Below are 26,681 nucleotides of genomic sequence, written 5' to 3'. Positions count from 1 at the left end.
GCTGATGTAAGGTACAACTAGAATTCAGTAAAACTTGAGGATCCAAGTGGAGGATGGAGGAGAAATACTTAAGGTGTACCCTGTGCCATAAACTTAGAAAAAAAAATTTATACAGAAAACAATAAAAACCTCAGATTTCATCAATGCACCCTTTAAAAAAATTTTTTTTTAATTTCTGAAAGCAGCTTAATATGAATCAAAAGCAGTTCCTGAGTAACTGCAGTAAACAGTGTCTTTTTAAAATATATATTTATATTTATATATATATATTTGCAACTTAGCTCATTTTGGTTCTGCCTTAATTTACCTCCCCAGCTTTCAGTTCAATCAGTTCCTTTCATTTCAGTTCACAATGTGCAAGTACAATAGCATCAGCTCCGAGAGTTGGCATAGTGCAGACGTTTCTTGTCACTTCTGCATGATCAGCTGCATGTCTGTCAGGCCAGGTTTCCAGAGTCACTGCAGGTCACAGTTCTCTCAATCTCACAAAAGCTGTGAGAGCCACAGACTCCTCACGTTTTCTTCAGCAGACGCCGTGACTGCCACGTGTGGAGCTTGTTGTAGGCTGTCTGGAGCATCTCTTCTATGTGACTCACCAACTGAAAAACATAGCAGGACACTTAAACCACCAGGCAAAGGCTGGGGACGTTAATGTTTCTGATTCAGATCTGGTGTGTACTTCAGAGTGCAGTTTCCAAGTTCACTTAAATTTCCCCAAGGCAACATGCAAGCCCTTTGTGACGGTGTTATTAGAAACATTTTGTACAGAAAGGTAAGAAATATGGCGGGGACAACCACATCAAAGTTACAACTAAACTACAGAGCGACTATCATTCAAAACTGCCTGAAATCAAACTGAATAGAAGTCCTACAACTACGCAATTAAAGAAGAAACCACATCGAGACAGGTAGGAGGGGTGGAGGCTGACTGGCTGGTCCCACATCCACGTGTGGCGGATAAAAATCAGGAGGCTACCTTGGCTGGGAAGGTCCTCTCTGAGGACTGAGGGGGTCCCTGTCCCACACCAGGTGCCCAGCTCAGGGTTCCAGTGCCAGGAAGAGAAGTCCCCATCACTTCTGGCTGGAAAAACCAGCAGGAACTTAGGCATAGGGATGCTGAGGTGGCTGGAGCCCCAGGCAGCTCCTCTTAAAGGGCCCGCGCATGGACTTATCGGATTTTCTACCTCTAGGCTTGGAGGGGAGCCAGCTCGAGGGGCACCAGAGACATACAGGAAAGAACTGAGCTGTTTGGCACTGGAGCGAGGGCTGGAGAGGGGGCTTTCTCCAGGACGGACGTGCTGTCGGAGGCTTTTGTTCCTTTGGTGAGCCCTGCCCTGGCAGACAGTCGCCATATCTGGGACTCCAGCAACCTGGCTCACACTGGTTGCCCTGCCCTGGTGATTCCCTGAGGCCCCGCCCCACCCAACTTTCAGGCCTACCCAAGCTGTTGCCAGTTGCTTTACCATAGGATTTGCCTGTCTTGGATGCTGCTTCAGGTTTTCCTAAATTCTTTCAAACAAGCAGCATCTGGTCTCAGCTAGCCCCATACCTCTCGTTAATACATAGAAACAAACACAGGGAGGCAGCCAAAATGAGGAGACAAAGAAACAGGTCCCAAATGAAAGAACAGAAAAAATCTCCAGGAAAAGAACTAAGCAAAATGGAGATAAGCAACCTAACAGATGCTGAGTTCAAAACACTGCTTATAAGGATGCTCAATGAACTTAGTGAGAACCTCAGTGAACTTAGTGAGGACCTCAAGAGCATAAAAAAAGACCAGTCAGAAATGAAGGATGCACAGTCAGAAATGAGGGAGGCACTAACTGAAATAAAGAATAATTTACACAGATTCAATAGTAGAGTAGGTAAAGCCAAGAAGCAAACCACTGATTTGGAATCTAAGGAAGCAAAAAACACCCAATCAGAACAGCAAAAAGAAAAAAGAAACCCCCAAAATGAGGATAGTGTAAGGAGCCTCTGGGACAACTTCAAGCGTGCCAACATTCGCATCTTGGGGGTGCCAGAAGGAGAAGAGAGAGAACAAGAAATCGAAAACCTATTGGAAACAATAATGGCAGAAAAATTCCCTAACTTGGTGAAGGAAACAGACATACAAGTCCAGGAAGCACAGAGTCCCGAACAAGATGAACCCCAAGAGGCCCACACCGAGACACATCACCATCAAAATGCAAAAGGTTCAAGACAAAGAGAGAATCTTAAAAGCAGCAAGAGAAAAGCAGTTAGTTACCTACAAGGGAGTTTCCATAAGACGGTCAACTGATTTCTGAAAGAAACTTGCAGGCCAGAAGGGAGTGGCAAGAAATATTCAGAGTGATGAAAAGCAAGAACCTACAACCAAGGTTACTCTATCCTGCAAAGCTGTCATTTAGAATCGATGGCCATATAAAGACTTTCCCAGACAAGAAAAAGCTAAAGGAGTTCATCACCACCTTATATGAAATGTTGAAGGGTCTTTTTGAAGAAAAAGATAAAATATATGAACAAACAAAATGGTAATGAATATATATCTATCGGCAATGGAATCTACAAAATGAACAAGCAGAACAGAAACATTCTCATAGATACAGAGAACATTTTGTTGGTTGCCAGATGGGAGGGGGTTTTCGGGAATGGGTGAAAAAGGTGAAGGGATTAAGAAGAACAGATTGGTTGCTAGAATGACAAACCTCAAAGAGAAGGGGGTTGGCGGATGGAAGAAATAAACCAAAGAACTTATATGAATAACCAATGGACACAGACAACAGTGTGGGAAAACGCAGGAGGGGGGCGGGAGTGGGGAGGAGGGTGTCAATGGGGGAAAAATGAGGAACATCTGTAATACATTCAACAATAAAGATTAAAAAAAAAAAAAAGAAATATGGTGGGGTACTGTAAGGTTGGAAATTTACCTTCTCTGTCTGGGTTGTAATGTCTGTCCTGTCATTAACCAATTATAGGACAACATGAAAGTCATAACTGTGCTCTAAGCCTCAGTTTCTTCTGTCAAATGAGGGAGGTGAACAGTTAAACCGATGATTTCTAGATTTGAACACTAGTCTGTTGACTAAGTCCAGAAATGGTGGCATACACACGACTTTACAGAACATCTGAAAACGCCTCACTCCCCTAAAGATTCTGATGTAGCAGTTCTGAGATAAGACCAAAGAGTCTTTGATATTCAACTGTTTCTGCAGTTAATTCTTATGCACAGCCAATCTTGTGAAGCACTTTTCTATGTTCTCTAGGGCCGTTCCAGCTTCAACATTTCAGGATTCCAATATAACTCAATAGATTACAGAAAATCTAAATGATTTCAAGGATTCACACAGGTACTATGTCACAGCTTAGGTTAGCACTATATATCTTGAGTAGAAAAAAAAATTTTCCCTCATCATGGACATAACTAGAAGTCAACAGGACTACATCAGTCTAGGCTGATAAATACTTCTGAGGTATAATGTCTTTGAAATATGTTTCCTTGGAGGTGGACAGTTTTTATGTGGTTGCAAGTAAATGTCTTGTAGAATCTCCAAGTCAATTCTGGTAGTATAGGGATAAAAATGAGGAAGCCCTAAATCCTTCTAGCATGGTAATGACTTAGATCCAATCTGAGACAGAGTTAAAAAAAAAACACAAAACACCTTATTTAAATGTTATCATTATGTGTGTGTGATGTTATTTAGTTCTGTCTGGAACTAAAATAATATAAAAAGCATCCTTGTCCTGCCCTGGCTGGTTTGGCTCAGCGGTTAGAGTGTCGGATGGTCCTCGGACCAAAGCGTCCCGGGTTTGAGTCTGGTTAAAGACACGTACATCAGTTGCAGTTCATCCCTGGCCATGGTCGTGGTAGTGCGCAAGGCAACTAGTCAATGTGTCCCTTTCACATGGATGTTTCTCTCCCTCCCTCCCACTCTATCTGAAGATAAATACAAAAATATCCTCGGGTGAGGATTAAAAGAAAAAGAAAAATCATCCCTGTCCTGCTGCAGGAAGACACTTTAAGCTGCTTTTCTGACCACACTGTTATATTTTGAGAAAAAACACTGTTTAGGGTATAAAGACTTAATAATCCTCCTTTTTGATTATCCTACTTAATGAAATACTGAATCCTAAATTTGTAAATACAGTACTATTCTTTCCCATCATCTCCGAGAGGATTTGCATCACATGCACAAATACAACCTTGTGTGGTTGTTCTAGCCTTGCATTAAAAACAAAGCTAGCTCGGCGGTGTGGCTCAGTGGTTGAACATAGACCCATGCACCAAGAGGTCACTGGTTCAATTCCCAGTCAGGGCACATGCCCAGGATGTGGGCGCAATCCCCAGTGGGGTGCATGTAGGAGGCAGCCAACTGATGTTCTCTCTCATCAATGTTTCCATTTCTCTCTTCCTCTCCCTTCCTCTCTAAAATCAATAAAAAAAAAACAAACCAAAAAAACCAAGATAGCTCTGGCTGGTTTGTATCATCGGTTAGAGTGTCGACCCTTGGATTAAAGATTCTTGGGGTTGTATTCCGGTCAAGGGCATATACCTAGGTTGCAGGTTTGATCCCTGGTCAGGGTTGTATGGAAGGCAACCAATCAATGTGTCTCTCTCACATTGATATTTCTCCCCTTCATCTTCCTCCCTTTTACAATACCTAAAATCAGTGGAAAACATAATATCCTTGGGTGAGGATTAACAACAACAAAACAAAACAAAACACAAAGCTAAAAATCCAGGGAACAAAATGACACTTTCACTTAGTACCTCATTCAGTGCCCCACCGTGATGTAAACAATCAGGGAAGTTCAGACAGAGCACAATCCAGAAACTGTTCAGTTTACTATAAAAAAATGGCAATTCTGCCTTTCTTGCATTGCTAGGTTTGTGGTTACTACTCAGGTTTTCAAAATAAGTATTTTTTAGGAACACACACATAGGTTGTAAATCTATAAATAAAAGCATGAAGATGATTATTAGAAATGCCTCATTAGTCATGGAATTGGAGAGAGTGAGGGAGGGGTAAGTAACTGAACAGGCTCTCAGAGAATACCTATGGGTACTAAAAAAAAATGTTCTATTTGTTGCTGTGACTGGTAAGTACACAGATATTTATTCCTTTACAGTCACAAAACAGTACTCTGAACAAGAGGGAAAAAAACCCCCCAATGTATCTACTAATTTACATGAAAATAAAGTCTCACCATTTTACTACATAGAAAAAGAAAATCAGGCCAAAATTAGATTGTTGCCTTACGTTTGTGCTTAAATACTGTCTTCGAATTTTTTCTTGGAATGGGCAGAGCTTTGTCACCTGGAATCGTTCCAAATTACTTTTCATTTTCACTACCTAAAAAAGGTGAGAGAAATAATGAATTACAGAGAAATCTCAAAGCACCTATAGAGATCAAGAAAAAAATAAGACATAGGAAGGTTACTTTATTCATCTTCCAGTCATTAAATACTCACACAAGTAATTTATTTTTTAAAATTTATTATTTTTATTTAAATTTTTTTCTTTATTGGCTTTAGAGAGAAAGGAAGTGAGAGGGAGAGAGAAACATCGATTGGCCACCTCCTACATGTCCCCTACTGGGGATTTGGCCCACAACATGGGCATATGCCCAGACCAGGAATCAAACTGGCGGCCTCTTTGGTGCATGGGTCGATGCTCAACCACTGAGCCACACTGGCTGGGCTCACACAAGTCATTAAAAAATATATATATAGTATTTTAGTGTATGGCTAAATATTTATATACAATCTTAATTATGGAGATAGATTAAATTTCTAAATGTTGAATTTATAGGTCAAAGAATTTATTGCAGTTCTTTGATTTATTTCATCCCACTCTTCCTCCCCCCTTTCCCTTGAGATTCATCAGTCTAAAATCCAATTTGTACTTCTTAATTCCTTCATCTTTTTCACCCATACCCCCAGTCCCTGCCCATCTGTCAAGCAACCAAAAAGTTCTCTGTATCTATGAGTGTTTCTGTCCTGCTTGCTTATTTTGTTTGTAGATTCAATTGTTAATAGATATATATTAATTGACATTTTATTGTTCATATTTTGTTCTTCTTTTCCTTCAAAAAGACCCTTCAACATTTCATATAATACTGGTTTGGTGGTGATGAATTCCTTCAGCGTTTTCTTGTCTGGGAAATTTTTTTTTTTTTTTTTTTTTATCCTCACCCGAGGACATTTTTCCATTTTTTGTTCAGATAGAGCGGGAGGGAGAGAGAGGAAGAGAGAGCGAGAGAAACATCGATGTGAAAGGACACATCGAGTGGCTGCCACCCGCACGACCAACCAGGGCCGGGGACAAACTGCAACCGAGGTACGTGCCCTTAGCGGGAACCGAACCCGGGTCTCTCTGTACCGCAGGCCGACGCTCTAACCGCTGAGCCAAACCGGCCAGGGCTGGGAAATTCTTGATATGTCCATTGATTCTAAATGTTAGTTTTGCAGGGTAGAGTGATCTTGGTTGTAGGTTGTTGCTTTTCATCACCTTGAATATCTCTTGCCACTCCTTTCTGGTCTGCAAAGTTTCTTTTGAGAAATCAGCTAACAGTCTTATGGGAGCTCCTTTGTAGGCAACAAACTGCTTTTCTCTTCCTGCTTTTAAGTTGTGGTTTGGTCCTTGGACCTGGTGGGGGTTATGTGGGAGGCAACCAATCGATGTCTCTCTCTCTCTCATTGATGCTCCCCACTGCCACCTGAAGATATATGGAAAGGTATCCCCTCAAGTGAGAATTTAAAAAATAAAATTAGCCCTGGCCGGTTTGGCTCAGCGGTTGGAGCGTCGGCCTGCGGTACAGAGAGACCCGGGTTCGGTTCCCGCTAAGGGCACGTACCTCGGTTGCAGTTTGTCCCCAGCCCTGGTTGGTCGTGTGGGTGGCAGCCACTCGATGTGTCCCTTCACGTCGATGTTTCTCTCTCTCTCTCTCTCCCCCCCTTTCTTTCCCTCCCGCTCTATCTGAACAAAAAATGGAAAAAATGTCCTCGGGTGAGGATAAAAATAAATAAATAAATAAAATGTATTAAAAAAAATAAAAAATTAAATTAAATTATTTAGCCTATTATTATGTTTTTAAACCTCACCCGAGGATAATTTTCTATTGTCTTTTATAGACAGAGCGGGAGGGAGGAAGGGGGTTGGAGAAAAACACTGATGTGAGAAAGACGCATCGATTGGTTGCCTCCTGCACAACCCTGACTGGGGCCAGGGACCAAACCTGCAACCCAGTTATGTGCCCTTGACCAGGAATCGAACCCGTGACTCTTTGTTCTGTGGGTTGATGGTCTACCCACTGAACCAAACTGGTCAGGGCACCTTTTGCCTATTGTTTTTTAAAAAGTTTTTTTTATTTTTATTTTTTTCTCTTTACTGATTTGAGAGAGATAGAAACATCGATGAGAGAGAGAACATCCACGGGCCACCTCCTGCATGCCCAAGCTACACCGGCCAGACTTACCTATTATTATTATTATTTTTTAGTATACGCTAGTGGAAACTGAACCCGGGACTCTCTGGTCTGCAGGCTGACGCTCCAACTGTTGAACCAAACCAGCCAGGGCTTGCCTATTATTTTTAATGAGACATTTGTCTTTCTCTTAAAAATCATTTATGTCCGGCCAGTGTGGCTCAGTGGTTGAGCGTCAACCCATGCACCAAGAGGTCACGGGTTCGATTCCCAGTCAGGACACATACCCAGGTTATGGGCCTGATCCCCAGTGTGGGGCATGCAGAGGCGCTCAATCAATGTTCTCTCTCATCGATGCTTCTATCTCTCCCTCTCACTTCCTCTCGCTAAAATCAGTAAAGGAAAAAACAATTGTTTATAAGAGCAATCTATATAGCGAAGCTATATACTACTAATACTATACTTTTCTATTTGTCAACTATTCTTTAATTGGTTAAGAGGGTTTTAGTGTTAAATAGCTAGTGCTATATTTGTCATCAATCTCAGTTGAGATTTCATTACCCCTAAAAAGTGTACCAAATAAATAAATTTATTAATGTGACTTGTTTTGGGTCTCTGTTCTTTAATCACTCCTAGTGGGTTAGAGGTAAATACGAGTTTTAAGATGTATGATCGTATGTTATGAAACTGTTCTTGACCCAAGTTTTTTTTTTTTTTTTTAAATTGGTATTGGGGAAAAAAAAATTGGTATCAAGCTTTGCCGATGTGGCTCAGTGGAGTGAGCATCATCCCAGGGACTGAGAGGTTGTGGTTTGGTTCCTGGTCAGGGCACATGCCCAGGTTGCAGGCTCGATCCCGAGTCAAAGGTGTGCAGGAGGGAGCCGATCAATGTCTCTCTCTCACATCGATGTTTCTCTCTGTCCCTTCCTCTCTCTCTAAAATAGCAATAAAAACATTATTTAAAAAAAATAAAAAAATAAAATTGGTATCAATACCTACTCCACCAGGATGCTGTGAGGCTTAAAAAATGTATGCAAAGTAGTTATCCCACTGTTTTGCACATGGTAAACACTTAATACAACTTTCCAATTTCAAAACAGTAGCTCACTAAGTCACAGTACTATAATAGCCGGCTGAGTTAGGAACAGGTTCTGACCTTTTCTTCTAGGAATGGCGTATTAACAGGAAAGCAGGACCAGAAGTGCCGAAGAAGTTCCCCAACAGCCACGTACAGGTGTTTTAATTCAGACTGAATATCATTTGGCACCATCTCTGCAAAACAAAGGTCCATAGGATAAAAGCTATTTTCCTCTATGTATAAGAAATCTGAACATGTGCTCTTTGCTAATGCCAAACCAGGATGTGCTATTCTAAGTTACATTTTGGGATTTTGAAAAACTCTTAGGTTTCTCTTTATTCTAAGAGATAGGTGAGAAAAAAAAGAAAGGTTTTAGGATGATATAGGGAGACTAATGTGCCCACTTTTTGTAAAATTAAGACAATTCTGAAACCTAAGTTATTGTCTAGATATGTTTCAGGATCTGGATGCATAGAAACAAAAATCCCACAAATTTTCCAAAGAAAAACCAATAAAACTTCAGCCCTCTTCTCTACTTGCTCTTTAGAGCTTAAGTAAAGACACAGCAACAGCCCAGGCTGGTTTGGCTCAGCAGTTGGAGCACTGGCCTGCAGACCAAAGAGTCCCAGGTTCGATTCCGGCCAAGGGCACGTACCCGGTTGTGGTCGTGTGGGTGGCAAACAGTTGATGTGTCTTTCTCACATTGATGTTTCTCTCTCTCTCTCTTCCTCCTTCCCACTCTGTCTGAAAATAAATGTAAAAATATCCTCGGGTGAGAATTTTAAAAAAAGAGAGACAGCAACAGAAGATGGCCCAGCACGTACGGTTTATGGCTTGTGGTGTCCCTCCCTGCATAAGTGCTCCTCCAGGTGACAGCGCTGCGATGGTGCTACTGGCGGCACTACTTGAGAGAACCTGAAAGGAAACACAGGAAGTGGTTTTTGTATTTTTCTTGTCATCTTTCTTACTTAACATTTCAGTTTTATACCAAAATGTCCAGTAAGTCTTTACTACTGTAGAAATATATAGTTTATAGCAACCAAAACAAACTACTATGTTTTACATAGAAACAGTCTGTGTAGCAAGAGAATACAGACCAATCTAGGAATATTAGGCAACTCCACAGGTACCTCAAAATTCACATGCTTTGCCTTGTCAAGCCTTTTCTTAAGCACCAATTCAACCTAATTTGTGAACTCTTACCACTGAAGGTAAAATTGAGTTTAAGGAAAGGAAACAAGTCAAGTAAAACAACTTGTTAACTGCTATCATTGCTGGCAGCTGGGGGGGGGGGGGGGACGGACGCGAGCAACAGAGCAGAAATATATCATTTGTCATTTTCCAAAGAAGCTAATACACTTAGCTACGAAAGGAAAGAATGTATTTTCCCCACTATGTCAGTATCAACATTTAGGGACATAATTGACCCATCTATTCAAGGAGTGCTCGCAAGTGCCAGGCGCTATGGCCAGAGAGAGGAACAAATCATTTATTAAATAGCTCAAGTGCAGGGTTAGTGCGTCCAAAGTTTTTCTTTTTTCTTTCTTCTTTTTAATCCTCACCCGAGGACATTTTTTGATATTTTGTTCAGATAGAGTGGGAGGGGGAGAGAGAGAGAAACATTGACGTGAAAGGGACACATCGAGTGGCTGCCACCCACACGACCCAACCAAGGCTGGGGACAAACTGCAACTGAGGTACGTGCCCTTAGTAGGAACCGAACCCAGGTCTCTCCGGACCACAGGCCGACGCTCTAACCGCTCTGCCAAACCGGTCCGGGCTGTCCAAAGTTTTTCAATGGAGTTTTTACAAGTATAAATCCATGGGCTGAACTAAAAAAAAAATTTAAGCCTGGTGTCGAATACAGCACACAACAACCACAAGTCAAGGGGACATGAGAGTTCACTTTGCTCCTACTTCCTTTTGTCAGAATTTCTATAATGCACTGTAACCAAAAACTTCTGTGATTGCTGAGCTTGCCCACTGGCTCCTGGCGGCACTCAGGTATACACACCCGAAGGCACATAATCTCTTGGGACTTCATGACTCAATTTATGTGTCTCAGATAATAAAATCACATTTTGGGGGTTTACAGGGGATGGGAAAGGGTGAATGTGGGGAAGAATCTAAATATTTAAGACTGATCACGGCTTTAAAGTTAGGTGGATCTACTTGGGCCCAGATGTTGGGCAATTACAGTCTAGAAGGAAAGAAGTGGTTAAATAAGCCTAAATTTATGTGTGCATATATGTGCATACATATATTTCCTCGCTCTGTCCGCTGAGGAGACAATAACACCAGTAGCAAATGACACCCCAACAACGAGTACACCCCATACTGGGATCATGGTTTCTAAATGCATTCAGTACTAAAAGGAAGATTCTGTGGCTGGGGCAAGAAAAATATAAGATGAACCTGAAACATCTATCTCATTGTGCCATAAACATAAAGTAGGGAGGTGCTCAAAACCTGATGGACACTATCAGAAAAATACAGAAACCAGTGTGAAGGGCTTGGGAAGGGTCTGACTACAAAGGGGAATGGGTACTATTTAGGGCCAACAAAACATTTTTATCTTGATTGTGCTGGTGATTACACAACTGTGTATGTTTACTAAAAACCATAGAATAGACTAAAAAAGGTAAATTTTACGGTATGTAAATTATACTTTAGTTTGAAAAAACAAAAAAAAGGCAACAATTTATAACCCATAGAATAACATAAGAATCCGTGGATCCATGATGATATACATAAATATAGAAGGGAAGGAAACTCTTCCTTTTAGCACAATGTCAAATGATAAATGTAGAATGGATAATGGAATTAGAAAATCATCATTTAACCATAACCATGGTGATTGTTTTCAGTGAGCATCATCAATGGATTCTAAAAAGCTAGAGTAGGTAAAAGTTTGATGGGAAATGGAATACTCACTTAGTCTTAAAGTATCACCCCATAAGATACTTATTAATTACAAAGGAAAAAGTAACTTTTTGGTGGAGAAACCAGGCAGATACTACCCCAACCAAGAAATCAAAGTTAATAATCACCAATTAGGACAGATAAGTTAGCATGTGCCTCCTGATGTGAGGACGACACATCACTACACATTAGTTCTGTGGTGTTCCTGCCTAAAATATATAATGTGAACCCAATCTTAAGGAAACATTAGAGAAACTCCATTGACAGCATCCTACAAAAAACTGGGTTGTACTCTTCAAATATGAAGGTCATGAAGGCAAAGAAAAATTGAAAAACCATTCCATTTTAAAAAAGACTAAAGGGTCATGGGAACTATATGCAATTCATGAACCTGACTTGGATGCTGGACCAAGGAGTTTTCTTTTGCTATAAGGGACATTAGTGGCACAAATGGCGAAATTTTTGTAAGACCTTTAGCTTAGATAATACTTTATTAACATTAAATGATTGTTTCTATAACTAAACAGTATTACTTATAAAAATGTCTTGTTTTAGGAAGTACACACTAAAATATTTAGAAATAAGGAGATCTACTCTCAAAATTGATCAGAAAACATGTTTTGCAACTTTCTGCAAATCTGAAATTACTTAAAAATAAAAAGTAATACTATGCAGCTGTAAGGAAGAAAGATCTCTTACCCTTTGAGATGACATGGAGGGACCTGAAGAGTATTATGCTAAGTGAAATAAGCCAATCAGAGAAAGACAAATATCACATGATCTCACTTATTTGTGGAATATAATGAACAAAATAAGTTGATGAATAAAATAGACCCAGAGACATGGAAGTAGGGAAGAGACTGACAAACCATAAAGGGAAGGTGGGAAGAGATAAACCAATGACCTAATATGCATATGTGCATAATCAATGGACAGAGATAACAATACAGTGAAGATGGGGAAGGGGGAACAGAAGCAGGGAGGAGCATTCAAAGGGGGAAAAAAGAGGTACATCTGTTAACAAAAAATAAATAAAATAAATTTTAAAAAAGTAAATATAAGTCCCAATATACGATAAGCACTACAATACAGGTATGGACTCAGTGTCTCAGTATTTATAAAAACAAAGAAATGAAAAAAACTCATTACTGGACACGTTGAGGATTTCTTTACAGATGCAATGAAATCTCAGCTGAGTATTGAATACTTATTACTAGTTTCTCATGGGCAGAAGGCTAAAGGCATTCTAAGAAGAGAGAAAGCATGAGCAAAAGCACAGGAAGCATGAAGATAGTATGATTAAACAGCTCTAGGTAGTTTAGCATTTAGGCTGGAGTACAGGACTCTTTGTTATGTGTTGAAGGGAATGGCAGAGATATGGCTGGAGTTAGGATTGGAGATGTGGGTGAGGACCAGATTTTAAAGGGTGTGGCATGCCAGATAAAGGCATTCAGATAATTACTGTGGCAACAAAGAGCCCCCACCAAAGGTTTTTAAACTGCAGAGTGATAAGATCAGATTAATGTTTTAGAAAGATTAACTTGCAGTGGCAGTGTAGAAAACTGATCAGGTTTGCCTAAACCAGTGGTTCTCAACCTTCCTAATGCCATGACCCTTTAATATAGTTGTTCATGTTGTATGTGGGTATATCTACATGTGGGCGGACCCACCTGGAGCTGGATAGAGGAGCAGTGTCTTGGTTCCTAAGACCATAGAAAATAATGTGTTTTCCGATGGTCTCAGGCGACCTCTGTGAAAGGGTCGTTCGACCCCCAAAGGAGTCATGACCCACAGGTTGAGAACCGCTGGCCTAAATCAAGGTAATGAAATCAAGAAATACTAAAGAATTGACAGAAGTTGATAATAAAAGTATAAAGGTGGAGAAAATAAAAAATAGGTAACGAGTTCGGTTTTACATATTTCTTTTATATATTGAGGTAATGCAGAATATCTAGAGTGATGACCAGAATTATTCCTTCCATATACAAAATTGTGCATATGGAAGGAAAAATTAGCAATCCCAAAACTCATTATTTTCATTATCATCTTCAGATGCTTCTTTTTTTTTATTTTTTTAATCCTCACCCGCGGACATTTTTCCATTTTTTGTTCAGATAGAGCAGGAGGGAGAGAGAGGAAGAGAGAGGAAGAGAGAGAGAAACATCGACGTGAAAGGGACACATCGAGTGGCTACCACCCGCACGACCCAACCAGGGCCGGGGACAAACTGCAACCAAGGTACATGCCCTTAGCGGGTACCAAACCTGGGTCTCTCCGGACCGCAGGCTGACGCTCTAACCACTGAGCCAAACTGGCTAGGGCCAGATGCTTCTTGAATATGCCAAATACCTTTTCTCCCTACCTACTGGATTTTTCAATTTATTTAGCAGAAATATGCTTTTAAATGCAATTAAAATATTAGTTACATAGTTCAATTTGGTTGTGTGCATAAAATAAGGAAGTAATCATGTGTGGGAATTCTGGTTTTCAAACAGTACAAATTACCTACCTGAGTTAATCTGGGTGTATAAGCTTCCATTTCTTGTCTAATACTTTGAAAAGAATTAATAATGTCCTGACTTGTTGCATACTGTAGTGACTGGATTGGAGTTGGACCATGATAATACCTGAACGTTAGCAAAGAAGAAAAGAAATTACACAGAATAAAGGTGCTCAACAGTTGTCTTTTAAATATTTTAGCAGTCCCAATACATTTTCCCCAAAGCAAAAAATGACAATATAAAGAGATTTCAATAAAATCCTCTACTTCAAATAAGGGCAATAAGATGAAAACAGCAGAGAGCCAATATTTATTTTCTTGACTTTGATCATTTAGGATCCTTTCCTGAGATGCACAAAGTAAAAATTATAATGAAAAAGGATACTTTACGGGGTGGGAGTGTGGTGGGGGTTAATGGGGGAAAATGAGAAACACCTGTGATGCTTTTAACACTGAAGATAAATTGTAAAAAAAAGAATACTGTACTTTTATGGTAATAAACCAATTAAACTTGAATGCTATCCTTGCAAAATATATTCTGCAATAACTTGTGCTTTTTTTCATCCTCACCCAAAGACATTTTACCATTTTTTTGTTCAGATAGAGTGGGAGAGAGAGAGAAACATCGACGTGAAAGGGACACATCGAGTGGCTGCCACCCGCATGACCCAACCATGGCCAGGGACAAACTGCAACCAAGGTATGTGCCCTTAGCGGGAACCGAACCCGGGTCTCTCTGGACCGCAGGCTGACACTCTAACCGCAGAGCCGAACCGGCCAGGGCAATAACTTGTGTTCTACAACTATTCTGTCCCAAATTAATTTAATATCGATCAAACTTACCTATCTGACTTCTTGAGGTTTAGTGCAATTGTTTTCATGGAATTATTTTTTCCCAAGTCTTCATATTCAATGGACTCTTGTAACTTCGCCTATAATTATTAACACAACACTTTTTACAGTAACTTTCCCTTATAAAAGTAATGGACATGACTGAAAAGTAAAACTGTATGAAGTCTTCCCACTATGAGCTTCACTTCCTAGAGATAATTGCTATACAGATAAGTTGAACCCATATTTTCACCAACCAATTACAGAGAATGTTTTCCTACACTCTCACCATAGTTTCCCCCCCACTGATTCTGAAATGCCGTGTTTATCATATATTTAATTCCTCCAAGTATCTGGGTTTACTTCTGAACCTTTTTTTTTAAATTAAAAAAAAATTTGTGTTAACCCTCACTGGATCATATTTTTCCATTTATTTCTAGATAGAGTGGAAGGGAAGGAGGAAAAGAAACATCTATGTGAGAGAGACACATCGATTGGCTGCCTCCTGCAAGACCCTGACCAGAGCCTGGGATCACACCTCCAACCCAGGTATGTGGCCTTGATTGAGAATCAAACCAATGATCCTTTGGTCTAAAGGCCAATGCTCTAACTACTGAGCCAAACCGGCCAGGGCAGAACTCTTATTATAAAAACAAAAGCAATTTCCTTTAAAAAAAATTTATTGAGAGCAGGAGAGAAAGAGGTGGGGGGGGGGGGTAGAGGTAGAAAGAGAGAAAGAGAAAGAAACACTGATGAGAGAGACACATCGATTGGTTGCCTCCCACAGGACAGGACAAGAGCTGGGGAATGAACTGCAACCAAGGTATGTTCCCTTAGCCGGAATCAAACCTGTGACTCTCTTTGGTCCTCGTGCCAATGCTCTAATCACTGAGCCAAACCAGCCAGGGCTCATGGGCTGCTTCTTATATGTGCCCTGACCGGCAACCTTGACCTATGGGGACAAAGCTTTAACCAACTGAACTACCCAGCCCGACACTTTTTTAAAAAATCCTTACTGGAGGACATTTTTGCATTTATCTTCAGATAAAGCGGGAGTGAGAGAGAGGAGAAGAGAAAGAAACATCGATGCGAGAGAGACACATCGAGTGGTTGCCACCCACACAACCCCAACCGGGGATGGGGAAAAACTGCAACCAAGGTACGTGCCCTTAGTGGGAACTGAACCCAGTACTCTCTGGTCCGCAGCCCGGCGCTCTAACTGCTGAGCCAAACCGGCCAGGGCATATAGCCAGGCACTTCTTAACACTTTATTTTGGTTTTACTAATCTGTTTTCTCCTGTGCTAGTAACAAACTGCTAAATTTCCATGACTTTAAAATATCAGTTATAAAAAATACATGAAGACAATCTATGTAAAACATTTGTGAAAATAATTCTATAATAATTCATCCTCTACACAGCTATGAAATTCATCTGGTTAACTCTCATTTGCAGTTACCAAGCCTGGGATCAAAACATTTAGATTATGCTCTGGCTGGGTGGCTCAGCTGGTTGGAGCACTGTCCTATGCACCAAAAAATTTTGGGTTCAATTCCTAGTTACAGCATATACCTGTTGGCGAGTTTGAGCCCCAGTTGTATGGGAGCCAATAGATCAATGTATCTCTCTCACATCAATGTTTCTCTCTCTATTTCCCCCTTCTTCTTTGCTCTAAAAAAAACAATAAAAACATATCCTCCGGTGAGGATTAATTAAAAAAAAGGAGGAGAAAAAAAGTTTAGGTTATTCATATATATCATAAAAAAGATCAATTTGAGCCCTGGCCGGTTTGGCTCAGCGGTTAGAGCGTCGGCCTGCGGTCTGGAGAGACCCGGGTTCGGTTCCCGCTAAGGGCATGTACCTTGGTTGCAGTTTGTCCCCGGCCCTGGTTGGTCGTGCGGGTGGCAGCCACTCGATGTGTCCCTTCACGTCGATGTTTCTCACTCTCTCTCCCTTCCTCTCTCTCCCTCCCATTCTATCTGTACCAAAAATGGAAAAAATATCCTCGGGTGAGGATTAAAAAAAAAAAAAAAAAAAAAAAAAAAAAAAGATCAATTTGAGAACTTAGTATTTTAAATTGCCCTATTTTAAGAGTCTAAATAGTTTTAGTATAGGAACAATTTAACTTCAGCATGATATTCAGAGTAAACTTCAGCATGATATTCAGAGTAACATATCCATCTGTCCCACCTTACTTAGTCAGCCTAATTTTACACTTTCTCAACTCTATAACTTTTAGCTAACTTCAAGGCATACTAAATGTTATTACTTTTCACATATGTCAAATTCATATTGACTCCTGCTGTTGCCTTACCTAAGCTGTGTCCCTACCCAACCTCCCATAATAATCCAAATCTTAAAACTTCTGCCAGAGCATAAGTCACCTAAACTTTCATACTTAATTGCAAGCTCCATAAATGTAAGAACTCTATCATTACTTCTGAATCTCATTCTACAAAACCCTTTGTATAACACACAGACAACTCTTGACTTGAAAGAATATATACAGTCAGCATTTATTATTGAATATTGTGAAAATCCACACAATGGCTTTTGACAACTCTTTCACTATCAAGAATCAAGACTACTTGATTCCTTGTCAGGGCACATAACCTACATTGAAAGTTTGATCTCTGGTTGGGGAGCATACTGGAGGCAACCAATCAATGTTTCTCTCTCAAATCAAAACACATCCTCGGGTGAGGATTAAAACAAACAAACAAAAAACTACAACAACCATGAAACAAGAAGCACACAAACAACAAAAACAGCAGAGAGAGAGAGTAGCTTGGCAAAGTTACAGGGAAAGAAGGAATATGTAAGTAGGTAACTCTGTTCATACTTCCCCCTACTCCCTCAAGTGATTACTTCAATATTTAAGGAAAAGACATATCTAGCCTCAAAATGCTAAGTTTAATATGAGGGTCAAATCCTATCTTTCAAAATCATTATACACAAACCTTCAGTTTTTCTTTTTCTCACACTGACTCTGTTGAATATTTTTTCTCAGAAAACAGAATTATATGTCAATATGTGCATATGTATACATATAAAGAGGGAAAAACACAAACAATAAAAATTGTTAAGACTTGCATTCATGTAAAGTTGACTGGCAAGCTAAAACTGAGGAAGTACTTTTTAAAATGTTCTACAGTTTAAGCCAAATGTTAACGTGTTGGTCAGAACTAAGTCATCTGAAATAATCAAGGGTCAACATAAAGTATTAGCAATTACATAAGGTATCTGGAGAAACCTGAGCCCTAAATGTCCCCAACTTTTTACCCATACCCTTTTGACTGCTGGCTGAAAGCAGTCTGCATCTCTGGAATTTCCATCAATGCTGCTGGGCTCACCATTTTGCTCATTTTGTGCTTCTCTAAAAACAAAGAAAAATAAATTAATGTTAAAAACCACAGGCAGAACGCTATCACAAATCATTCTGGCTATCTTGTAAAGTCTAGTCACTGCACCTTGCATGTATACTTAACTGTTTCCTGAGACCTGCTGCCAGGACCATGGCACTGTGATGGTTAAATCTCTTGATGATGGCAGCATTACTATTCTCCTTTATGGATTTGGAATTAGAAGTAGATGGCACAGAGGAAATGCCATAGCCCTATAAGAAACAATTCAGTAGATTAAAAATCAAAATAAAGTTCTGATTTTCTTATCTGTTATAAGACATGATTAGCTGAAAAAATGTTCTGGATAATGGGACTTCATTAATTCTGAATACTACTAAATATTTATAAACATTTAAGTGACAATATACACACAGAAATGAAGAAATACCACTAACTCCTTTTATCATGACCAAAAACATCTTAACTTGAGCTCTGCATTTTTTGTCCTTTATTTATTTTTAGAGAGGGAGGAAGGGAGAGGGAAAGAGATAGAAACATTGATGAGAGAACATCGACTGGCTGCCTCCTGCATGACCCCCTCTGGGGGCTTGGCACACAACCTGGGCATGTGCCTTGACCAGGAATCGAACCAGCAACATCTTGGTACATGGGTTGACACTCAACCAGTGAGACACATGGGCCGGGCGAGCTCTGTATTTTTTAAATAGCAATTTTGTACCTAGTTAGAAAAATATTTTTTTTTAATCCTCACCTGAGGACATTTTTGCATCTATCTTCAGACAGAGCAGGAGGGAGAGAGGGATGAAGAGAGAGAGAGGGAGAAACACTGATGTGAGAGAGACACATCAAGTGGTTGCCACCCACACAACCCCGATGGGGCCCAGGGACAAACTGCAATGAAGGTACGTGCCCTTAGTGGGAACCAAACCCAGGACTCTCTGGTCCGCGGGCTGACGCTCAAACCACTGAGTCAAACCGGCCAGGGCTGGTTAGCAAAATATTAAATGAAGGAACAGACTAAAGTTAAAAAAAAAAGAAGAAAAAAGCATGGACTTTTGAAGTAAAATAGATATGAAATCAAATTCTGGTTTTATTACTTTTCCAATGTTAGTCTAGGTAAGATCAAGATAATAGGATATTTGGAGAATAGGATATTTACAGTAATATCCCAATACATGGGACATTATCAAACATGTATTGAGTGCATGCTATGTGCTAACCTCTGTAGTTAGAAAGATGGTAAGACCTTGTGCCAAAGGAGCCAAAATACTAGTTAGTGGGATGCTAGGCTATAAGCCAGTACACATAGTTAAGACTTATAGGTGCTACAAGAAAGTGGTCAACCCCGCCACAGGAGAGGAGAGGTAGGTTTGAAAAGTTTCATGGAGTTACCATCTTCTAAGGCAGATACTGAGACAACAACACTCCATGATGAGCAAACTACTTAAACAAAGGTATAGAAGCAATGTGTAATACACATTGTCCTAAGTTTGCATGTAGTTCAGTATAACTGCAATGAAAGGTGAGCCAGAGATTGGTGAGATACAAAGCTGACAAGTAAAAAAAAACATCTGAAAGTGACAAATGTTATGAAGAAAACAGATGTTGAGATGATGCAGTGACTGGACTGGGAAGAGAAGCTACTTTAGATAGGGAGGTTAGAAAAATTCTCTGGAAAAGTGACATGAGAATAGACTTCTAAAAGCTAGCTAGGTAGAAGAGCAGGAAGAAGGAACAGCAAGTGTAAAGACCCTGAGGTGGAAAAAGCTTCAGGTAGATCTGAAGGTCACTGTGTCTGGAGCACAAATGAGTGGAAGTAGCCCAAACTGAGGTAGAAGTAGGCAGAGGCCAAATCCAGAATGGCGATGTAGGAGTTTTGATTTTATTATAAGTTAAATGAGAAGCCACTGAAGTTTTACATAGGAGACTATTATGATCTGATATATAACTCTTACTGCTAGGAAATGATCTATAAAGAACAAAAGTAGAAATAGGAAGATTAAATAGGGGGCTAATGCAAGCAATCAAGCCACAGATGAGGTGGTAGTCTAAAAGCCAGAGGGTATAAGTATCTGTGAAGATAGAGATGTAGACAGATCATCCCCTGGCCAGTTTGGCTCAGCAGTTAGACCATTGGCCCATGGACCAGCGACTCACGGATTCGCTTCTAGGTCAAGGACATGTACCTCAGTTGCAGGTTACATCCCTTAACCCCACTGTGTTCTTGCACAGGGCAGCCAATTGACGTCTCTCTCTCCCATTGATGTTTCTCCCTCTCTCCCCACTCTATCTACAAAAGAAGAAAAAAAAAAAAGAGATGTAGACAGATCAGAGATGAAGAGGACTTGTTGATGAACTGAATGTTGGTGAAGGGGAGGGAGGAATCCTGGAGACGCCTATGTTTTGGCTTGAGTAACTGAGTTTATGGTAATGTACTTTTACTGAGGTAGGAAAGACTCAGGAAGAAATAAGTTTATGATGATGGGAATCAAAGTTTCCATTTTGGACATGTTATGTTGAGGTGTCTGTGAAATTATCAAGTAGGCAGTTGGATACATGATTTTGGAGTTCTGGGATTAGACAAGTGCTATTTGGGAGTCATTATCACATAGTATTTAAAGCAATGAAATGTAGAGAATGCATTCAGGAGGAGGCCCAAGACAATATCCTGGGGTAGTTACAACTAGAGGATAACAGGGGAGGAAGAGGCACCAAAGGAAAAAGTGTATCAATCAACATTTCTATAAAGGGGATTAATTATACATCCATACAATGGAATACTATGGCTGGGCCGGTGTGGCTCAGTGGACTGAGCATCGTCCCATAGACTGAGAGGTCCTGGTTCGATTGCTGGTCAGAGTTGCCCAGGGTTGCAGGTTTGATCCCCAGTAGGGGGTACGTAGAAGGCAGCCCATCGATGTTTCTCTCTCACATGGATGCTTCTATCTCTCTCTCCACTCCTCTCTCTCTAAAAATCTACAAAAGCATAGTAAAAACACAAGAACATTAAAAAAATGGAATACTATGCAGGCACTAAAAAATTTAACTAACAATAACATCTATTACTTACTGAACACTTACTATGTACCAGACTCTGAAAAATGATGTGTTTTTTTAAAAATTTTTTTCTTTATTGATTTTGAGAGAGAAAGGAAGGGAGAGTGAGAGAAAGATAGAAACATCGATGAGAGAGAACATCAACTGGCCACATCCTGCATGCCCCTCACTAGGGAATGGGCCCACAACTTGGGCATGTGTCCTGACAGAATGGAACCAGCAACCTTTTGGTGCATGGGCCAATGCTCAACCACTGAGCCAAACCGGCCAGGCTAAAAAGTTTTCTTAAATTGATTTTTAGAGAGGAAGAGAGGAGAGAAAAAAACATCTATGTGAGAAACATCAATCAACTTTCTCCCCCACAAACACCAACCGGGATTGAACCTGCAACCTGGGCGTGTACCCTGACTGGGAATTGAACTGGTGACCTTTTGAGGCACCAGATGATGCCCAAACAACTGAACCACACCAGCCAGGGCTATGTACCAGACTTTGTAAACTCTTGTAGCAATCCTATCAGGCAGGCACATTTTTTCCCCTTGCATTTTAAAAATTGAGACACTGTATAAGTTTAAGAAGTACAATGTATTGATTTCATTTAAATATTGCAATACGGCCCTGGCCAGTTTGGCTCAGAGGTCTGAGCGTTGGGTTCGGTTCCTGCTAAGGGCACATACCTCGGTTGCAATTTGTCCTTGGCCCTGGTTGGGTCATGTGGGAGGCGGCCACTCGATGTGTCCCTTTCATGTTGATGTTTTCTCTTTCTCTGTTTCTCTCTCTCTCTCTCCCTCCCACTCTATCTGAACAAAAAATTTTAAAAATGTCCTCACTGAGGATTAAAACAAAAATATTGCAGTATGATTACCACTGAGGCTAACACCTCTATCACTGTCACATAATTATCAATTCCTTGTTTGTGGTGAGGACATTTAAAATCTAGTCTCTTAGCTATTTTGACATTTATCCTACAGTATTGTTGGCCACGCTTGTGCATTAGAGCTCCAGAACTTATCTACGAGTTTCAAGCTGTATTCTTAAACAACATCTCCCCAATTTTTTTCTATGCTTAGTATTACTACCCTCATTTTATAAGAAAACGACTTAGAAATATTAAACAAATGATAGTCTAAGCCAGGTAATTTGGTTTTAAAGTCTATGAACTTAACAACTATTGCATAGTTACCTCAAATTGATATTGGTAATAAAAAAAGTGAAGAAGAAAATTACACATACACATGTAATAATATACCATCTTTTTTTTTTTTTTAATATCCTCATTCAAGAATAGTTTTCCTTGATTTTTAGATAGAGTGGGAGGGAGAGGGGTTGGGAGGGTTGGGGTGGGGGGAGAGAGAGAGAGAGAGAGAGAGAGAAATATCAACATGAGAAAGACACATTGATTAGTTGCCTCCCATACAACCATGACCAGGGCTGGGGATCAAACCCGTGACACTCTTCAGTCTTCGGGCTGACACTCTAACTGCTGAGCCAAACCAGCCAGGGCTCATCTTTTTATTTGAAAAAAAAAAAAAAAGGCACTACAATGTTTTTTTTTCCCCCATCACTTTAAGTAAACTGTAATCTCTAAGATTCCCTAAACTTCATTTTCTTTCTTTTTTTTTTTTTTATCCTCACCCGAGGACATTTTTCCATTTTTTGTTCAGATAGAGCGGGAGGGAGAGAGAAGAGAGAGAGAAACATCGATGTGAAGGGACACATTGAGTGGCTGCCACCCGCACGACCAACCAGGGCCGGGGACAAACTGCAACCAAGGTACATGCCCTTAGCGGGAACCGAACCCGGGTCTCTCTGTACCGCAGGCCAATGCTCCAACCGCTGAGCCAAACTGGCCAGGGCTAAACTTCATTTTCTTAGGATCTTAAGAGAGCCCTGTTTGTAGTATGTTAAGAAACACCAAGGAAGTGACTGAGTGCCTAGAATCACAAAAAACAAAACAAAACTGGACTTTCGGTCAAGATGGTGGGTGGGTAAATGCAGTATCACGTCCTCCCACAACCACATCAAAGCTACAACTAAACTACAGAACAACCATCATTCAAAACTGCCTGAAATCAAGCTGAATGGAACTCCTACGACTACAAAATTAAAGAAACCACATCCAGACTGGTAAGAGGGGCGGAAGCTGACTGGCTGGTTCCACAGCCAGGTGTGGTGGATAAAAATCAAGAGGGCACCTCCGCTGGGAAGGTCCTCCCTGAGGACTGAGGGGTCCCTGTCCCACACCAGGTGCCCCGCTCAAGATTGCAGTGCCAGGAAGAGAATCCCCATAATTTCTGGCTGGAAAAAGTAGTGGGAACTGAGGCTCAGGGAAGCTGAGGCGGCTGGAGCCCCAGGCAGCTCTTTAAGGGGCCCATGCACGGACTTATTGGACTCACTCCCTCTAAGCTTGGACGAGAGGCAGCTCGAGGGGCGCCAGAGACATACAGGGAAGAACTGAGCTGTTTGGCTTTGGAGCGAGGGCTGGAGAGGGAGCTTTCTCCAGGACAAAGGTGCTGTCAGAGGCCTTTGTTCCTTTGGTAAGCCCTTCCCTCACGAATCTGGCAGACAGCCACCATATCTGGGACTCTAGCAACCTGGCTCACATTGGTTGCCCCGCCCTGGTGATTCCCTGAGGCCCCGCCCCACCCAACTTTCAGGCCTACCCAAGCTGTTGCCAGTTGCTTAACCATAGGATTGGCCTGTTTTGGATCCTGCTTCAGATTTCCCTAAATTCTTTCAAACGAGCAGCATCTGGTCTCAGATAGCCCCATACTTCTCATTAAGTAATACACAGTAACAAACACAGGGAGGCAGCCAAAATGAGGAGACAAAGAAACAGGTCCCAAATGAAAGAACAGAAAAAATCTCCAGGAAAAGAACTAAGCAAAATGGAGATAAGCAACCTAACAGATGCTGAGTTCAAAATACTGCTTATAAGGATGCTCAGTGAACTTAGTGAGAACCTCAGCGAACTTAGTGAGGGCCTCAAGAGCATAAAAAAAGGACCAGTCAGAAATGAAGGAGGCACAGTCAGAAATGAAGGAGGCACTAACTGAAATAAAGAATAATTTGCACAGATTCAATAGTATAGTAGGTAAAGCCAAGAAGGAAACCACTGATTTGGAATCTAAGGAAGCAAAAAACACCCAATCAGAACAGCAAAAAGAAAAAAGAATCCAAAAAAATGATGATAGTGTAAGGTGCCTCTGGGACAACTTGAAGCGTGCCAACATTCGCATCTTGGGGGTGCCAGAAGGAGAAGAGAGAGAACAAGAAATCGAAAACCTATTGGAAACAATAATGGCAGAAAAATTTCCTAACTTGGTGAAGGAAACAGACATACAGTGATACCTCGGTTCTCGAACATAATTCGTTCCAGGAGGACGGTCGAGAACCGAATTGTTCGAGAACCGAAGCAATGAAACCAATAGGAAAGCGTGACTCCACAAAGCGTGACTCTCTCTCTGCACTCACACTGATGACGCAAGCAAGGCGCGCTGGGCCGAATGAACGTCATTCGGCTCAACTCGGCTCATCTCGGAAGTTCGAGGTCCAAATATTTGTTCGGATTCCGAGACAAAAGTTTCTCGAATCCCGATTTGGTCGAAAACCGAGGCGTTCGAGAACCGAGGTATCACTGTACATGTCCAGGAAGCACAGAAGAGAGTCCCAAACAAGACTCCCAAGAGGCCCACACCAAGACACATCATCAAAATGCAAAAGGTTCATGACAAAGAGAGAATCTTAAGAGCAGCAAGAGAAAAGCAATTAGTTACCTACAAGGGAGTTCCCATAAGACTGTCAGCTGATTTCTCAAAAGAAACTTTGCAGGCCAGAAGGGAGTGGCAAGAAATATTCAGAGTGATAGAAAGCAAGAACCTACAACCAAGGTTACTCTATCCTGCAAAGCTGTTATTTAGAATCAATGGCCATAAAGAGCTTCCCAGACAAGAAAAAGTTAAAGGAGTTCATCACCACCAACCCGTTATTATATGAAATGATGAAGGATCTTTTTGAAGAAAAAGATAAAGTATATGAACAAACAAAATGGCAATGAATACACATCTATTGACAAGTGAATCTACAAACAAAATAAACAGGCAGAACAGAAACATTCTCATCGATACAGAGAACATTTTGTTGGTTGCCAGATGGGAGGGGGCTTGGGGGAATGAGTGAAAAAGATGAAGGGATTAAGAAGAACAGATTGGTTGCTAGACTGACCAACCTTAAAGGGAAGGGTGTTGGGAAGTGGGAGGAAATAAACCAAAGAAATTATATGCATAACCAATGGACACAGACAACAGTGTGGGAAAAGGCGGCAGTGGGGAGGAGGGGGTCAATGGGGGAAAAATGAGGAACATCTGTAATACATTCAACAATAAAGATTAAATAAAAAAAAGAAGAAAAAAAACAAAACAAAACTGAATTTCACTATGGAAATGACTCACCTGGGTACCAAACATTATTTTTTATCAATATATAATTTAGACCATAGGACAAAATTTTTTTTTTTTTTTTTTATCCTCACCCGAGGACATTTTTTTCGATATTTTGTTCAGATAGAGTGAGAGGGAGAGAGAGAGAGAGAAACATCGACGTGAAAGCGACACATCGAGTGGTTGCCACCCACACGACCCAACCAGGGCCGGGGACAAACTGCAACCAAGGTACGTGCCCTTAGCGGGAACCAAACCCAGGTCTCTCTGGACCGCAGGCCAACGCTCTAACCGCTGAGCCAAACCGGCCAGGGCCATAGGACAAAATTTTAACATTGGTTTTCTTACCTGCTAAGTACATATACTCAAATTAGAAGAAAAGTTAGGGAAGAAAAAGATGGGAAGGTATGAGCATGTGCATACAGCCAGCAGAAGAGGAGACAAAAAAGGGGCAAGATAATTAAAATATAACAGTGTGAGAAGAATAACTGTGGAAAGCAGTTTCTTCTTAGACTTGAAGATAGAAGCAGGGATGGAACTAGCCTTGATTAGAAGATATAATCTCTTTCTCCATGACTGGATAAATATATAAGTCTAGAGTCATGATGTTAAAGTAGGTAACTCATACTTGATGGTCTGGCTGTTGAAACATATTAGGGCTAGTGTGAGGTAAGGAACACAAGTGAGGTAATGATGTGCAAATAATGGGCAATCAACAAAAGTTTATCTTTTCTTGTCTACTAATATTTATCCACATTTCTAGAGATTAATGTTAGCTAGAACATAAAGCCAGACTCATCAACATGTTAAGCCTTCAGGCCAGCTAGAGTGGCTCAGTGGTTGAGTGTTGACCCATGCATCAAAAGATAGCCGGTTCGATTCCCAGTCAGGGCACATGCCCAAGGTTATGGGCCAGAACCCTCAGTGGGGGGCATACAGGAGGGGTGGCCAATCAATGTTCTCTCTCATAGATGTTTCTATATCTCTCCCCCTCTCCCTTCCTCTCTCTAAAATCAATAGAGAAAAAAAAAAAATTAAAAAACAAAACAAAACATGTTAAGCCTTCATTACTACCTAGAGAAC

The 26,681-nt window shown here is 40.8% G+C and overlaps 1 protein-coding gene across 1 annotated transcript in view; it reads right to left on the bottom strand.

Annotated features, from left to right (window-relative positions):
- Window positions 1-269: 269 nt before the first annotated feature.
- GTF2H1 (general transcription factor IIH subunit 1) overlaps window positions 270-26,681 on the bottom strand; it is a 45,489-nt gene continuing 19,077 nt past the window's right edge. The window contains exons 8-15 of the mRNA XM_036259152.1: window positions 18,226-18,353; window positions 18,026-18,113; window positions 14,751-14,839; window positions 13,917-14,034; window positions 9,310-9,400; window positions 8,564-8,679; window positions 5,241-5,333; window positions 270-599 (exon numbers count right to left, since the gene is read on the bottom strand). Of these exons, the coding sequence (XP_036115045.1) occupies window positions 513-599; window positions 5,241-5,333; window positions 8,564-8,679; window positions 9,310-9,400; window positions 13,917-14,034; window positions 14,751-14,839; window positions 18,026-18,113; window positions 18,226-18,353 (810 nt within the window). The 3' untranslated portion in view covers window positions 270-512. The remainder of the gene's footprint in view (window positions 600-5,240; window positions 5,334-8,563; window positions 8,680-9,309; window positions 9,401-13,916; window positions 14,035-14,750; window positions 14,840-18,025; window positions 18,114-18,225; window positions 18,354-26,681) is intronic.

Source organism: Molossus molossus, unplaced genomic scaffold (assembly GCF_014108415.1).
Source record: "Molossus molossus isolate mMolMol1 unplaced genomic scaffold, mMolMol1.p scaffold_m16_p_13, whole genome shotgun sequence".
Lineage (NCBI taxonomy): Eukaryota > Metazoa > Chordata > Mammalia > Chiroptera > Molossidae > Molossus > Molossus molossus.
This window is presented reverse-complemented; position numbering and strand designations above follow the sequence as displayed.